This window comes from Peromyscus californicus, unplaced genomic scaffold (assembly GCF_007827085.1).
Source record: "Peromyscus californicus insignis strain IS unplaced genomic scaffold, ASM782708v3 Scaffold_7__1_contigs__length_154581171, whole genome shotgun sequence".
Lineage (NCBI taxonomy): Eukaryota > Metazoa > Chordata > Mammalia > Rodentia > Cricetidae > Peromyscus > Peromyscus californicus.
In genome coordinates, this window is record NW_026294595.1 from 7,264,033 (window position 1) to 7,279,825 (window position 15,793).

The following is a 15,793-nucleotide window of genomic DNA, read 5'->3' on the forward strand; positions in this document are numbered from 1 at the left end:
TGGCTGAATTCTATGTCTATCTTTCAGAGGGGTTGCACAAGTGAGGAGATACGTTTGCCGTGGCTCATGTTTGGGTCACCATTCTGTATTTTAAAACCTGCAGTGAAATTCCAAGCTGTGCTACCGAGCCTGGAGGACTATAAATGTGAACAGAACGGAAACAAAGTGCTAACCCACTGTATTTTAATTATTTAAGACTGGTCATGGGTCTAACTGCATCTCCTTCCTAGACAGACACGGTTTCATCTAGCACCTCGGACTCAGTAGTGTTAGACTTCCTGCTGGAATGTGAGTGAAAAATGAGAGGTTATAGTGATACAGAAAGTAACCTGGAAAGGAGCAGGTAGAGTAAACAGACAGAGGCAGGCAGGCAAGCAGACAGACACACAGACACTCACTCACATACACACAGCTAAAACAGACCTGGGTCTACTAAATGAAATAGAATGGCTGCTCTCGCCTTAGTTCAGGGGACAGGCAGCTCCCTCCAAACAGGATGAGGAGTTTGGCTGCAGAGAGCCGAGGGTCTGAGCTAGCCACCAAGAAGCAGATTTACTGGCGCACACTACGGATCTGAGCTTCAGGTGTGGTGGCAGCTGCTTCCCGGCAGCTCCCGTCCTTTCCTTGATAGCCTGGCCCCTTCCTCCAGTGGGACACTGAGTTCTCAGAATGTTTTCATCTAACTTCAGCACGGGTAGATGGCAGAGCTGGGATTGGAACCTCTCATGGACCTGTCATGTGTCCCCGCTTCCTCTCTGTCACACTGCTTCATAACTGACAATGAAACAGGTGTAGACCCGGGCTGCTGGAGGAGGCCACAGTCAGGTTCCGATCTCCTGTCCTGTCCTTGGTGGCCTTAGCACTAGCTCTGATGCAGTTTCACTAAAGGGAGAGCAGACACTTAGAAGGCATCCGTGTGTACAACAGAAGGTAAACTGCCCATCAGAGTCCTCACTCTGGGCGCTCACCAAACAGAAAATCCAGAATGAGGAGAACAAATTTTTAAGGTGGAAGGTATATTTTCTCTAGGACAGAGACACAAAACCGTCCTGCTCTCAGGTAACACCAGCTGGGACACAGTTGGGAGCACAGAAGCACACAGCAGACAACAGAAGAAGGGGGGAACACCGGGCGGGCGCCTGAGACATGGAAAAGGCTGGATGGTTACAAAGTAATGCTGCTCAGATTTGGGCAACTTTAGCCCTGTTGGGAGGCCCCTGCTCAGGAGTCGCCCCCCTTGGTTTTTAGAAAGTCACCACGCAGGCTATGCTGACGACCGAGACACCAGTAGCATCAGCCCCATACTCATCCTTTCAATCAGAGCTGAAAGCTTTGTGGTTTTTCCGTTTTGAAATCGGTGTGTGTGTGTGTGTGTGTGTGTGTGTGTGTGTGTGTGTGTGTGTTTCTAGTCCCTTTTTTAAAATCTAGGGGAAAGATACCAGGACCAAGCTGCCAAGCTAAGGTCTTAGAAAACAGACACAGCACACAGCTACAAGTTAGTGCATTTCAGGGTCACCTCCTAATCTGTGCCAGCCACTCTAAGATCAGCGTCACCTCCTCCGAGAGGACAGGGGCCTAGTCAAAACATTCCATCTCTCTGACCTCCCAGGGGAGGGTGCACTAGAGAGGCTTCTCTCAGCAAGCACCATCCCTGCCCACTCCTGAGAATCTTATTCCAGTCTCCCACCAGCAGGACCAGCACTGCAGGTAGCTACAGACTTTAGACAGGCAGGTGACAGAAATTAGCAACATGCTTTATGGGGCATGAGAGATGGCTCAGTAGTTAAGAGCAGTGGCTGCTCTTCCAGTTCCTGGGTTCAATTCCCAGCACCCATGTAACAGCTTACAACCCAGTTTCAGGGAATACAATACCATCTTCTAACCTCTAAGAGCACCAGGCATGCACATGGTGTACAGACAAACATGTAGGCAAAACACCCACATACATAAAATAAGTAAATATTACATAGCACACTTCATATTGATGCATACTGTTCTTTTAAGACCTTTATGAAAAATGTATAAAAAACATTTTAAAAAGTTTATAGAGGTATATATATATGTATGTTTGTTTTTTTTTGAGACAAGGTTTCTCTGTGTAGTTCTGGCTGTCCTGGAACTCACTCTGTAGACCAGGCTGGCCTCGAACTCAAGAGATCCATCTACCTCTGCCTCCTGAGTGCTGGGATTAAAAGGCGTGCACCACCACCACCTGGCTACGGATGTGTATTTCAAGTAAAAGTTTAAAAAGAGTGGCACAGACCCAGGATCCCAGTCTCCAGGCAGCTGAGGCTGGAGGATCATGAGCTTTGCTTGTACAGGGAGATACCATCTCAAAAGACCAAACTCAAACCAAAGCCCCAAACAGTGACTTGGCAAAGGGAGAGGTGCCGTGAGGACGGGGGTCCAAGCTTTGAGCACTGGGGGAAAACTGTGCTTCAGGAGGCTCCACAGTGAACGCTTTCGTGATCTCCTGCTGGGTTCCTTACTGTTCTCTTCTTCTTCTGAGGAAGGGTCTCACTATGTAGACCAAGTTGGCCTCAAACTCAGAGATCTGTCTCCCCCTGCCTTCCAAATGCTGGGGTTACAGGCATGTACTGCCATGTTGAATTAATTGGTTTTTCAACAATTATTAAATATTTTGTTAAGTCTTCCATGAGAAGATTTAAATTCTTTTAAGTGCTATACTATATACCTCCTGTTTGTGAAAGAAAAATGTTGTTTTATTTTTGTAGACAGGGTCTCACTATGTAGCCCTGGCTGGCCTGGAACTCACAGAGAACCGCCAACCGCCTGCCTCTGCCTCTGCCGTGCTGGGATTAAAGATGCGAGTCACCACTGCTGGCTCCTCTTTTTTTAAAGTATGTCTTATGTGTCAGAAATGCAGTAGATGCTCAATAAATACACAAATAACCTAGAGAACAAATTAACTTCCTCCTTACTGCAATCCCCTTCCCTTGAGATAAGCACCCAGGACCTCCCAGAGGTCTATCTTACATAAGCTCTCAAGTGTATGTATGTGTGTGAGCACACAAACGCACACACACAGATGAGCATGGGTCATACTTGTGGGGTACCTGTTTTATTTGGAGTGGAAAATCCAAAGCCTTGGGATGCTACGCTTCCACCGCCAGAGCTGAAAGTGCCAGCAGGCTTCTGGTCCCCGAAGGATGAGCTGCCAAACGCTCCGAATGTCTTAGCGCCACTGTTTCCAAACAGATTAGAGGTATCTAAAGGGACAAGGAACAGGTGTGAGGGAGTCTGAAGAGGAGGGCAATGTCATTTCCTTCTCAGATGGCAGAAGGGAGACACATCCGATGAGTGTCTGGAAGACTGGAGCCATGGTGCAGCCCAGCCTCTAGGGGGTTTGTATAGTGAGTCTGATATACCGGCACTCAGGCTCAGGACCTCCTGGCATAGCTCTACAAGGAGAAAGGGCAACAGAGCCCCACAGTAGGGTTCCTAGAGGTCTTGGCCCACCCACTATAAGATGGATCCCAGTCAAGTTGCTTGCCTCCTTCTGGACAAGGCCTGGTCTCTGTCTCTCATGGCAAACTAGAAGACTCCAAGGCAGAGAGTCTGGCCCAGCACGGGGGCTGCCATCCTGCTGGCTGTTGTCTGAGCTGTGCAGGGTCCTGCACTGCTCTCTGATCCGACGGGAGAGGAGTCAGGAAGAACCCCAGTGTCTTCACAGTGTTTGATGACTATTCTGTCACAACCATGACCAGGCAGGGGCAGCTGCCTTGACAAGGGGAAGGGAGTACTGCCCCAAGACACAAGCTTCAATCCTCGCCCAAACTGGTGACGGCCACATGCCTAACAGAGTTGAGCATGTCACCAAGCAAAAATACAAAGGTGCCCAGGCCCAGCCTTTCCCCACCACCAGGTGTTCCTGGTGCAGGTGACGTGAGGAGGTGGGGGACACTGACAGTCACTTTCAAAGCTGAGCTGCTGGAAGGGTTGGCCCAGCCAAACCCCCAACTTGTTAGGTCTCCTGTCACCCTCTCCTACAGCCCGATTAATAACATCTACTGAGGTGCTCCTGAGCTAAGCTGGGGGGAGGGGTCTCACCCTAGGCATATGGTCATCTCCAATTTCTAGGTACCACCAAAGCATAGCCACGAGGGCCGAGCATGTCTGATCCCGAGAGCAAGACGGCTAGAGCCCATGCTAGCTCCTTACGGTGGGCACCACAGATGGCTGTGCTCTGAGCGTTGAGGGAAGGCCACCTCTGACTCCCTCTAGGGCAGTGCATCCCTTTACTTGTTATTTCAGGAGCCTACTCCAGCTTTAATCTCCCGACCCAAGCAGTACCAGCAACATAAAACTTCAAACAGCAATTTCAACGACAAGATTAGGGCTCTCCTCGAAGTGAAATGTGACCACAGGAAAAGTGAAACACAAAAACACAAAAGTGAAACACAAATGGGACAGTGTTAGAGGACACCCCGAAACCTTCATCCTTTTCTCTCTTTAAGAATCTTTGTCAAAGCCGGGCGGTGGTGGCGCACGCCTTTAATCCCAGCACTCGGGAGGCAGAGCCAGGCGGATCTCTGTGAGTTCGAGGCCAGCCTGGACTACCAAGTGAGTTCCAGGAAAGGCGCAAAGCTACACAGAGAAACCCTGCCTCGAAAAACCAAAAAAAAAAAGAATCTTTGTCAAATGAAGCCAGTCTCACAGACAGGCATAATTGCAGCTCTGTTCACAACAGCTAAGAAATGAAAACAACCCAAGCGCCCATCAACTGAGGAATTGATGAAGGAAAGAGTATACAATCTACTTAGCCACGAAAAGGATAAAATCCAGTTGTTTGCATCAACATGGATGAACATGGAGACCCAGTTAAGTGCAACAAACTCATCTGAGAGCCAAGTGCCTCAGGACATTTGTGGGCTTTTAACAGGTGGATCCCACAGTAGGTGAGAGCAGGATGGTGGCTACCAGAGGCTACAGAAGCAGGGACGTGGGAAAGGTCAATTGGTAAAGCCGGCTAGATGGCCTGGTGGGTAAAGGTACCTGCTGCCATGCCTTACAACCTGAATTTGATCCTTGGGACCCACATGGTAGAAGAATCAACTCTTGAAAACTGTCCTCTAGCCTGCACTCCTGGGCTGCTGCGCGCGCGCGCGCGCACACACACACACACACACACACACACACAATAAATAGATGAAACGAACACATAAGAGGTAGCTGTTCTGGGGTTCTACTGAACAGCAGGGGGCTATGGGTAATGGTGTGCACAGTTTCTTTTTTAAAGCTAGAAGGATTTTTTAAATGTTTTCCCCATTAAGGAATGGTAAATGTTTAAGAAGACATTTTTCCTTGAATGTTAACATATATATAGACACATACACATAGATGTACACATGTGCATGGTAACCAATGTGGTAGCAAGAATTTCTACCCAAAAGCTGGGAAAGTTTTAAAAAAAAATTCTAAAAATGGAGCTAAAAACAGATTCCTAGTTGCATCTCTCAGGCAAGCCGCAATAAAGCAGTGCTGCGGCCTGCAGACTTGAGCTACAGTATGACAGGTTTGCGGCCTGTGGGTATGCCCTACAGCATGGCGGATTCATGCCGTGGTACACAAAGGTGTCTCCAAGCCAAGGAAGCACAGTGGATTTAACTTTTGCTAATACAGACCAAAAAAAAAAAAAAGGTTTCTGGGCTACACGCTGCTGGATGGAGGCATAGGCCCACAGCTTCCCAGACTTGATGGTGAGCATGGATCCCAGAGCTGGCAGTAAATGTACCTCTGCCATGTTGGGAAGCTGAGGTGGGCGGAGCCAGCAGCTAGGGCTGCTGCTTCAGTCCTAGCCATACTGCAGTTTAAATCAATGGTCAAAAAATGATTACAGATTCACAGAAATTCAGATGGAATAAAACGGTGTACAGTGTGTGTAAATATGTAGAGACTTGAAAGAGAGAGGAAAAAGAATATAGACAGTTATATAAAGAAACAAATAGTTTTAAAAAATACAGTCTTTAAAGAGACAATAAGTATAATATGAAAGTTAAGCCACACAAGGATGGAAATTACACAAAGAATCTGGATACTGCATATTATTACATTGTTTTTGGGGTTTTTAACTGCAGAGAGACATTTGATTGTAGGAACTACCAAGTTAAACCAATATGTATATTTTAAAGGTATCTTGATTTCAAAATTCGTGTCTAAGGGTATGTTGCTTTGGAAAAGAGGTTCTGCTTTTGTTTTCACAGAAGATGAGAACCTACGGATTGCTTCCAGGCTAATATGGTTTGATCAACCAAGACCCCCTGAAAAGTCGATACAGCCTCACAGACTGTATCGATTTAACTATAATTCTTAATTTTCTCAGGATCCCCATAAGATTGCCAGCGCCCCCAACCAACAGGAAGTAGTATGAGAAGCTATACCCAACTTCCCAAAATATTGTTTATAAATGTTTAGTTTTATTTAAAGGAGGTTGATTATAAATGTAATCTCTTTCTAAAGAAGAAAAGGGGATATAGGTATGATAGGATGAAAGGGTAGGGTATTGAATATTTTTAAAGATCAACAACTTGTTTGAAATATTTTACATTGCTATGGATTTTAGTTTATTGATACAAACTTAAAGTTAATTTTGTTATACTGTATGTATATTTCTATTCTTGTTTAAGGTATTATGTTTATGCAATTCCTTTAAAATTGTAAAATATAATTAAGAAACTCAGATCAATAGTCATCCATGATAATCAAACTTACAGTCATGTTAGTTAAGATTTTTAGTTACACAAAGGTATATATCAATTAGGTAGGTAATCTTCAAACACTTAAAAGACCTACAGAATATGGCATTTAAAATATTGTAAGAACTTAGACTTTTCTGGACAGTGGGACACGTCTACTCCTGGCAGCACCAATTACTTCCAAGAGGATGATGGGCATTGAAGAAAGTTGTTATGGAGTTTGTTTTCTTGGTGGCAAAAGGTAGCCACTGGGCAAAAAAGTGCCCTTGCCTCAATTGCTTGACAATATGTTGTATAAACTGGACATGCAGGACCCATAGGAAGGTGACCACTGAACTCTGCAAGATGAGATGGTTCTTCAGGTTCCTGCTTTGCAGAAGAAACTGCCAGACATACTACAGGTCATGGGGAGAAGCAACTGACAAACTTTGCCAGAATAGGCGGAAAAGCCCTTAGAATTTCCTGCTTCACTGAAAGCTATGCCAGAGACTCTAGGCCTGTAGACTGAAGACAGATGCCCCAATGTTACAGAGGAACTTTGGATGACTGTCCAGGCAGCCAGATGTTTCCGTCATTTCTAGAATTATGGAAGTTCCTTGCAATGTACTTCCTGTTTACTTAGGTAATATTGTATCCTTCTGGGGTCTTCGATGTAGTAGAAGACTAGATAGTTATAATTTTCCTTAGTTGTGATAAAAGATAGATTAGATATGAAACTTTGGACTCACCAATATAGGATAGGTGATAAAATATTTTCTTTAGCTGGGCGGTGGTGGCGCACGCCTTTAATCCCAGCACTCGGGAGGCAGAGGCAGGCGGATCTCTGTGAGTTCGAGGCCAGCCTGGGCTACAGCGCGAGATCCAGGAAAGGCGCAAAGCTACACAGAGAAACCCTGTCTCGAAAAACCAAAAAAAAAAAAATTCTTTAATTTTGCCAAGTACAAATAGACTAGATGCTGTAACTGTAATCCTTGTTTGATAACTGTTTTATTATATGTAATTTTACTATGTCAAAGTTAAAACCTTCCTTTCTGATTAGACAGAAGAGGGGAAGTACTGTGGGATGTCTTTCTGTATGCTGTGAATATGTGTTGCTCTGATTGGTTGATAAATAAAGCTGTTTGGCCAATGGGGAGGCAGAATACGGTTAGGCGGGACATTCAAACTGAAGAGATGGGAGAAGAAAGGAGAGTGGGAGGAGACGTCAGCCCACTGCGAAGGAGCCACATGCCAGCAGACTGGTAACACCGCAGCCATTTGGCAACATATAGATTAATCCTGAGCCATAGGCCATACAGTTTGTAAGTAATATAAGCCTCTGTATATTTACTTGGGACCAAGTGGTGGGAGAGATTCTTCTCGACCACAGGGCCGGGCAGGACCGGAGAAACTTCCAGTTTCACACACACGCTATATACATACATAGACATCACATGATACCCATCAGTATATACATTTTCACATAAAGATCCTTTTGTCCTCCATTATAGTGGAACAGACTGAGGTTTGCCGCCAGGCCTAGACTAAGTACTGGATAGCTCTGTGACCTCAACCAAGGACTCAGCTACCCTAGGTCAGCGTTCCTGACACCACCCAGGACAACAATTCTGACTGTAGAGGCTCTGAAAAACTGCAAAGACTCCCTGCTCGTCTTTCACCTGTAGCTACCTCTCATCACAGTCAACAGAGAGCAGGGCAGGAGGTAAGGAGGACACCATTCACATCGCAGTCCTACCATTCAAACCCACTGCTCTGGAATGGGGCACCGGACTATCTGTGCCTCACATTTCTGTGGCCAACAATGTTTCTTGGTTCTCTCCTAATGGCTCTACATTAGTAGTCGGCAGCTTAATTTACTGACTTTCTGTGTATGCACGTGTGTAGGCATTCATGAGCCATGGCACAGAAATACTGGTCATTTCCTTCTCCCCACCATGTGGGTTCCGGGTATCAAACTCAGGATGCTGGCCTTGGTGGCTTGTGCCTTTACCCTCAGTGCTATCTAACTGGCCTATCTTTTATTTATTTAATTTTAAGACAGGGTCTCACAGTGTGGCCCTGACTGGCCTAGGACTTGCTCTTAGACCTGGCTGGCCTTGAACTCAGAGATCCACTTGTCTTTGGGATTAAAGGCATGAGCCAACACAACTGGCTGTTGGCTCAGCTTTTAAAAACATGCTAACTACGGGCAGTGGGGGTGCACGTCTTTAATCCCAGCACTCAGGAGACAGAGCCAGGCGGATTTCTGTCAGTTCGAGGCCAGCCTGGTCTACAGAGCGAGATCCAGGACAGGCTCTAAAACTACACAGAGAAACCCTGTCTCAAAAAACCAAAAACCAACCAACCAAACAAACAAAAACATGCAAACTAAATGTACTGGTGGATGGAGTGTGTTTCACTGTAGAAGAGTCTTTACTTCTACAGGATCAGCCAGTCAGAAAATACTCTCTGTGGAGCTAACCAGGACTAATCCTTTGGGACAAAAAGACAGGGAAAGTTGGCACCTGCTCAGGGCTGCCTTCCTGCAGCCTCATACAGGTCCCCTTTAATTCTGTACTTGGCAAAATCACCAACATCCAACATCAAGGTCTGAGGTCACAGAACAGAGGTCTGATGCACTTGGAGGGCTCTCACCCAGGTTCCACTCCAGAGTAGCTTCCAGAGGAACAGCCATGGAAGGAGCCTTCTGCAGGCTTCAAACACATGACTCCCCCATTTTAACACAAATATCCTTCAGGTCCCTCAAGAGAAAAAGCATGTAGAGGATAAAGCTAACTCCATGTCAGCATGAGACTTAGGGGGGTAACAGGTCCTTCTGGGTGACAATGTACACACAGGGTGCTGAGTTTCAAATGACCAGAGTTAACAGCCTGTCTTTGGTGGAGTCTCTGGGGATGAGAGACTTCTCAAAAGGGAACGTATCAGCTTTTGGCTACAGTGTCTTTCTTGGTCATGGCCACAGTTTTCACGCAGCCTGGAAGTGAAGTGAACTTGGATTCTATCCTCCAGCTGGTAGGAAACTGCAAAAGGGTTCAGCAGAGGAACTATGGCAAAATAAAGTAGCTTAAAAATATTTGATTGGAGGTGGATTTCCTGACCATGGCTAACAAGACTGGAGGTGGGAGGAGGTCATGTGCAGACCCCTTCCACAAACCAGGTGACTGGGGACACACGGACACACGGACACACACACACACCCACCACACGTGGCCCCCAGCAATGGAGATAAGGCACTGGGAAAGGACCTATATGAGAGGTGCGCAGGATTCCACCCAGGAAAGCAACTGTACTCACAAGCATCGGGTGCCGGAGTCAGCATAGAGGACAGTCACCGAGGCTACAGAAAGAAGGACAACGCCCTTCTCTGTAACACAGTCCAGCTCCTCTACTGTTCCTGCCTCTCCCTTAGCCTGCACTTACCTGGTCATGGGGTCTAAGAAGTTTCAGGTCTCCTCACTGTCAAACCATAAAAAACCCATTAAGACCACTAGTGTGTGGTACTGAGGACAGGTAAGTGTTTAACAACCACCCACAGACAGGAGAGCCCTGGAGTGCAGTGCTCTCTCATTCCTACTGGGTCCACACTCCCTCCGCCTGACTTCAGGCACTGAAGTGGGTGTGGGGAGGGATGTGCAAGGCTGACTCTCAGGAGCTAGTACACACCAGCTCACACTGACCTCTGGGGAAGGCCAGCTGACAAGCAGAAGCTAGGGTGTCAGAGGCCAATTTTTACAGGGATAGGACATCTCTAAGCCATTAACAAAACTGGCTGGTAACACAGGCCTCACAGATGATGACCTACATCTGGGATCCACCCCAATTTCTAACCAGCACGCCAAGTGACTATGTGCCAAGTGCTGTGTTTGGCATGTTACATGTATGTGAGCTGAACTCCACATCTGCTGTTTTCTTGATTTGATCTGACAGGACCATGCTTTTACAGCATTTGCTACACGGAGCCCATCAGTGCTGCGGACAGGCAGTCAAAGATGTCCATTACATCAGGTTCTCAGGCCGTCTTGGCATGCCCCTGTTTTTGTTTTGCTTATCAGGATTCTGTTGTCTGCCTGCAAAACAGGTTTTGAAAACATGATTTCTGAGATCCCTTCAGTCTGGGTTCTAAGTCCCTCCTGGAGTGGCCTGGTGACTGAGGAGGGAAATGCCCTGACAGCAATCCGGCCACCTTTCCAGAGCAGAGACATCAGAATAACCAGTCCTTGATCTATACAGCCAGAGAGCAAAACTGAGACAGAAAACATTGCTCTTAATTCCACAGGCCTGAAAATTATGAGAACAGCCAGAGGATACAAGTGCAGGACTCATGGAGCGCATTAAGGCGTGGATGACTGACAGGAACGCACCTTGCAATCCTAGCCGCAGCAGCAGCAGCATATACCATCTTACACTTCCAACTGTGACAGACAGATCAACGCACAACCAGAAGGATTAGCAGGAGAACAAAGGGCTAGCAGGTTCAGCTTCAGGAGAAAGGCAGCAAAGGTAAGTGATGAGAAACATGCAGGCTGGAGCCAACTGCCTGCGCACTTCCGCGTCCGCGAGCCAGGCAAGCGGAAGCACAGTGGGGCTGCTGTCTGCCCACGCTGCCTTCACGCCATCTCAGCACAGGAGACAGCCGGCTGGGCCTCGGGAGAAGGGAGCAGCAGCCCACCACACTCGGCTCTCTGCAGCTCTGCTGTCCTTTCAGACTGCAGAGGCCACCTCATTAAGACAGGAATAAAAACCAAGCAGAGCAATGTGGGTGGGGCTCAAACAGACCCTCGCAGGCCTTGACAATACCACAGGATGACAATGGCATCAGACGACAAGGGTTGGGAAAACTCCTCAACTTACTTGGGGTGGCTGTAGATCCAAAGCCCCCACTGGCTGAGCTGAATGGGTTTTTGTTGGCAGCATCCTGGCTGGGTTTTCCTCCAAGGCCACTGAAGAAACCGCCCCCTCTTGCAGCGTTTCCAGACCCAAACACGCTACCACTGGAAGTAGATGACTGCTAAAAAACAAATGGGGGAGGGGGAAGAGGAAGCAAGAAAGGATGAGAGATCCTCGTCAAAGTGCAGTCCCCATCCTGGCAGGGGGGCACAGCTGATATGGACGGAAAAAGCAGGAGTACTCGTCAGTTCTGGAAGGGGTACTCCAACAGCCCCAGAGAGGCTGATTCCAGACTTCCTACAGATCTGAGGTGCCTGGTTACTGCACTAAGAGCAGGTGGGTGCTCAACACTTACCCACCATGCTGCTTGTACTGTCTGACTCAACCCCAGGGCCAGGAAACTCAGGCATCATAGATCTACCAAATGCCAAGTCTGAAAACAGGGTGGAGCCACCATGTCTTCAGATTGCCCTAGTGTTAGCTGAAGTCATCAGCAATGATGAAGTGATTTACAGGCATTTCTAGCCATTTCTGCACTTGTAGTTCACAACTACGTGCCAGGGCTATAGAGAGAAGCCTAACTTAGCCCCACTGCTGAAATGATGACCACTGTTGAATTCCATCCCAGTACTCCCAGGACTCTGCTAACTCAGGGCAGCAAGCACCACGCATTCACTTTCTGTTTAGAAACCGGCCCTTTTAGGGAGAGCAGCTTGCGGTTTGAGGGGCTGCTCATGTTCGTTAAGCTGACATCTCCTTGGCTGATCATGCAGAGTGAGATAAGCTTTAAGGAAAGGACAGCAGTGCAGAGGAAGGAGGGGGCCATATGCCGAGGACACAGAGGTACTGCTGTGCCTCCTGCGAGACAGAAAAACTGCCCACTTCAAAATGGCAGGAAGGAGCTGAGCCGTAGAACTGCACCTGAGTGCTTGCTTGGGCAGCATATATACTAAAATCAGAATGATACAGAAAGACTAGCGTGGCCCCCGTGAAATGAGGAAACACAACTTTGTGAAGTACTCTATTTTTTTCAAGAACTGTACCTGAAACACAAGCCCTACCCAGAAATGGCTCCATCTGAGCACCAGAGCTTCTCCACACAGCTTGGGGTCATGACTCAACACACCTTCACCACCACCCTTCTCTCACCATGCTGGTTTGGGCCTCTGGGCAGGACAGTCCACCTTCAACACAACCTGTGCTTGTCTAACACCGGGCTAACCCCTTCACTGCTGTTTACAAGAGCTCTGGCAGCATGCAAGCACTCTCCTCCCTGCTGTTCACACACAGAAAACTAAGTTTAGACTTAGGGTAACACACTTAGTCTGCTGGAGAGTCCCCCACCTTTAAACTTTCAAAAATGCAATAGTGGATAACCAGTGACAGCCTCTGCAAGGACAGGAACCATGACACTCTGTGTCCAGTGCATGGAGTGTTCTTAATCTATCAGGCTGGAACACAGGAAACCATCACATATGGATGTTCTGCCCTAGAAAACCCAATACTCTCAACACAGCCTGAGCTGGCCACCCACAGAATGAGCAGAAGTGGGCAACTAACCCTAACCCAAGTGAGTGGGATCAAAGTCCACAGCCAAGTTCCCTTAGCTCTGACTTCTGCCTCCAAATCATGCCTGCGTCTTAACCCGCTTCTCTGCTGACCCACCCCCGTTGCCAGGACTCTCTCCCCAACTCTGCAGCGCGTGGCTAACGACCGCCTGGGTCTCCGGTCCCATAGCTGACCCTCGTCAGTTGACTGGCTGCATTGTACATGGTTATGGGGCTGTCCACTCTGACTGACCCTCGTCAGTTGACTGGCTGCATTGTACATGGTTATGGGGCTGTCCACTCTGACTGACCTGTGTCTTTCTCAGATGTGCACACGCACATGCTTTGCTTCTTGCTCTGTAGCCCAGGCTGCCTCACCTCCCAGTGCTGGGGTAGCTCACCTGGCACTTTCCCTTGTACACTGAACCTTGCACTACGACAGCAGTGACGGAGGCACCCTTGTGTCCTGGAGAGGGGTGCACTCTGGTCCTCAGACCAGGAAGGGTGTCTACTTCAGGGTGCTGTGCTCACCTCTGGCTGGCACTGGACTGTCTCCATCAGCATTCAGGTTATCTATCTCCTAGCTGAGCTGGAGCAAGGTCATTGGCCAAGGCAGAGCCAGGCAACTATGCAGGCTCCTTCTGTGCTTCAGGCCTTGTTTTTTCTTAGAAAAGGTGTGTGTGTGTGTGTGTGTGTGTGTATGTTGGGGGGGTTACCTGCACATGTTTATCTTCTAACCCATATGTTGTTATATAATTCAGTACAATAAATACAATGATTTAAAAATTTTTTTTTTTACACAAAATCAACTCTGTTCCTTTATTTATTTATTTATTTTACAGGAAGGTTGTTTATTTTGTTTTTTCTTAACATTTATTTTACAGCATTCTGTCTGCATGTTTGCCTGTACGCCAGAAGAGGGCATCAGATGTCATTATAGATGGTTGTGAGCCACCACGTGGTTGCTGGGAATTGAACTCAGGACCTCTGGAAGAGCAGCCAGTGCTCTTAACCTCTGAGCCATCTCTCCAGCCCCAATGATTTAAAATTTAAACCCAAAAGGATTTTAGCGTGTCACTATCAATTTTTAAAAAATATGGCAAAATAGATAGCAATGTTGGCATCTTGATCATCTGGAACCTGGGGGCTGAACAATTCTTTCACAGGGGGTGCCTAAGACCATAGGAAAAGATATATACATACATACATACATATATATATATATATATAAATTTTTAAAAAAGATTTATTATGTATACAGTGTTCTGTCTGCACGCATCCCTGCACGTCAGAAGAGGGCACCAGATCTCATTATAGATGGTTGTGAGCCACCATGTGGGTGCTGGGAACTGAACTCAGGACCTTTGGAAGAACAGCCAGTGCTCCTAACCTCTGAGCTATCTCTCCAGCCCAGAAAACAGATATTTATATTACGATTCATAACAGTAGCACAGTTACAATTATGAAGTAGCAATGAAAATAATTGTATGGTTGGGGTCGCAGCATTAGGAAGGTTGGGAACCACTGCTCTAGCCCTTGTCAGTTTCAACCTGCTCTGATGCACACTGAAGGTAGTCACTACAAGTAGAGTCATCTAGTATTATCCTGTGGCAGCCAGCTTCTTTTGCTTTGCCCATGCTATTCATGTGCAGCAAGAATCAGAACTTCATTTCTTTGTATGGCTGAACAATACTCCACTGATGTATGTTCCACATTTCCCAAGTTCATTTGTCCAGTGATCGACACACGGGTGTTTCATCTACAACGAACGCTGGCATCAGCATCTGCTTGAGTTCCTTTTTCCAGTTCCGCTGGCTGGAACCCTGGAGTGAAAACTGCTGGGTCATGTGGCAGAAGTACTGTTCACAATGACTGTACAATTTATAGAACCACCAGCAATTTACGAAGGCTTGGCTCTCTCCAGGGTCTTGACAACATGTTAGTTTTAAAGCAGCAGTGCTGCCTGATTGCTAGATTGTAATTTCTCTAACGTTTAATGTATGTACTTTCTGTCTTTCCTCATGTTCGCTGGGCATTTATGAGGCAGCACTGGTAGCAGCTGCTCCTAAGTCTTTGGCAAGGCCTCTCTTCCATGTCCAAACTTCTGACCCACGGGGCTTGCCTGCAGCCCCCAGCTCTCTGGAACCAGCTCCCCAGGCTCTTGGCCACTTTCACCCCCTTAGGGATAACACATTCAAAGTCCAGCCCAGCAACACTTCTTGCCCACACGCTCTCCTAGGGGAGCAACAGGTGTCACTCCCCTCTTCCTGGACATGGGTCTATGGGAAGAGATGATGAAGCCTCTGCAGTGTTCCAAGACACAGACCCTAGGAGGCTCTAGAGCGGTGGTTCTCAATCTGTGGGCTGTGTGTGGCCCTTTGGAGGTGGCGTATCAGATATTTCCATTATGATTCATAACAGTAGAAAAATTAGTTATGAAGTAGCAATGAAGTGATTCCATGGCTGGGGGTCAGCACATGAGGAACTGCATTAAAAGTTCTTTTTATGTGAGTTCGAGGCCAGCCTGGGCTACCAAGTGAGTTCCAGGAAAGGCGCAAAGCTACACAGAGAAACCCTGTCTCGAAAAACCAAAAAAAAAAAAAAAAAAAAAAGTTCTTTTTATGTATAATTAAGCAGTGATAA

At 47.1% G+C, this 15,793-nt stretch overlaps 1 protein-coding gene and 1 non-coding gene across 5 annotated transcripts in view; one reads left to right on the plus strand and one right to left on the minus strand.

Moving 5' to 3' along the window:
- Window positions 1-15,793, minus strand: part of Nup214 (nucleoporin 214) — an 87,411-nt gene that overhangs the window by 5,909 nt on the left and 65,709 nt on the right. For 3 of the 4 annotated variants that reach the window (XM_052722603.1, XM_052722601.1, XM_052722604.1), the window contains 2 exons: window positions 11,568-11,724; window positions 3,078-3,230 (listed from right to left, as the gene is read on the minus strand). In XM_052722603.1, the coding sequence (XP_052578563.1) occupies window positions 3,078-3,230; window positions 11,568-11,724 (310 nt within the window). The remainder of the gene's footprint in view (window positions 1-3,077; window positions 3,231-11,567; window positions 11,725-15,793) is intronic. The other variant, XM_052722602.1, reaches the window with a different exon arrangement.
- On the plus strand, window positions 12,529-12,634 carry LOC128102716 (U6 spliceosomal RNA). The gene has a single exon (XR_008215486.1). It is a non-coding gene; the product is annotated as a U6 spliceosomal RNA (small nuclear RNA).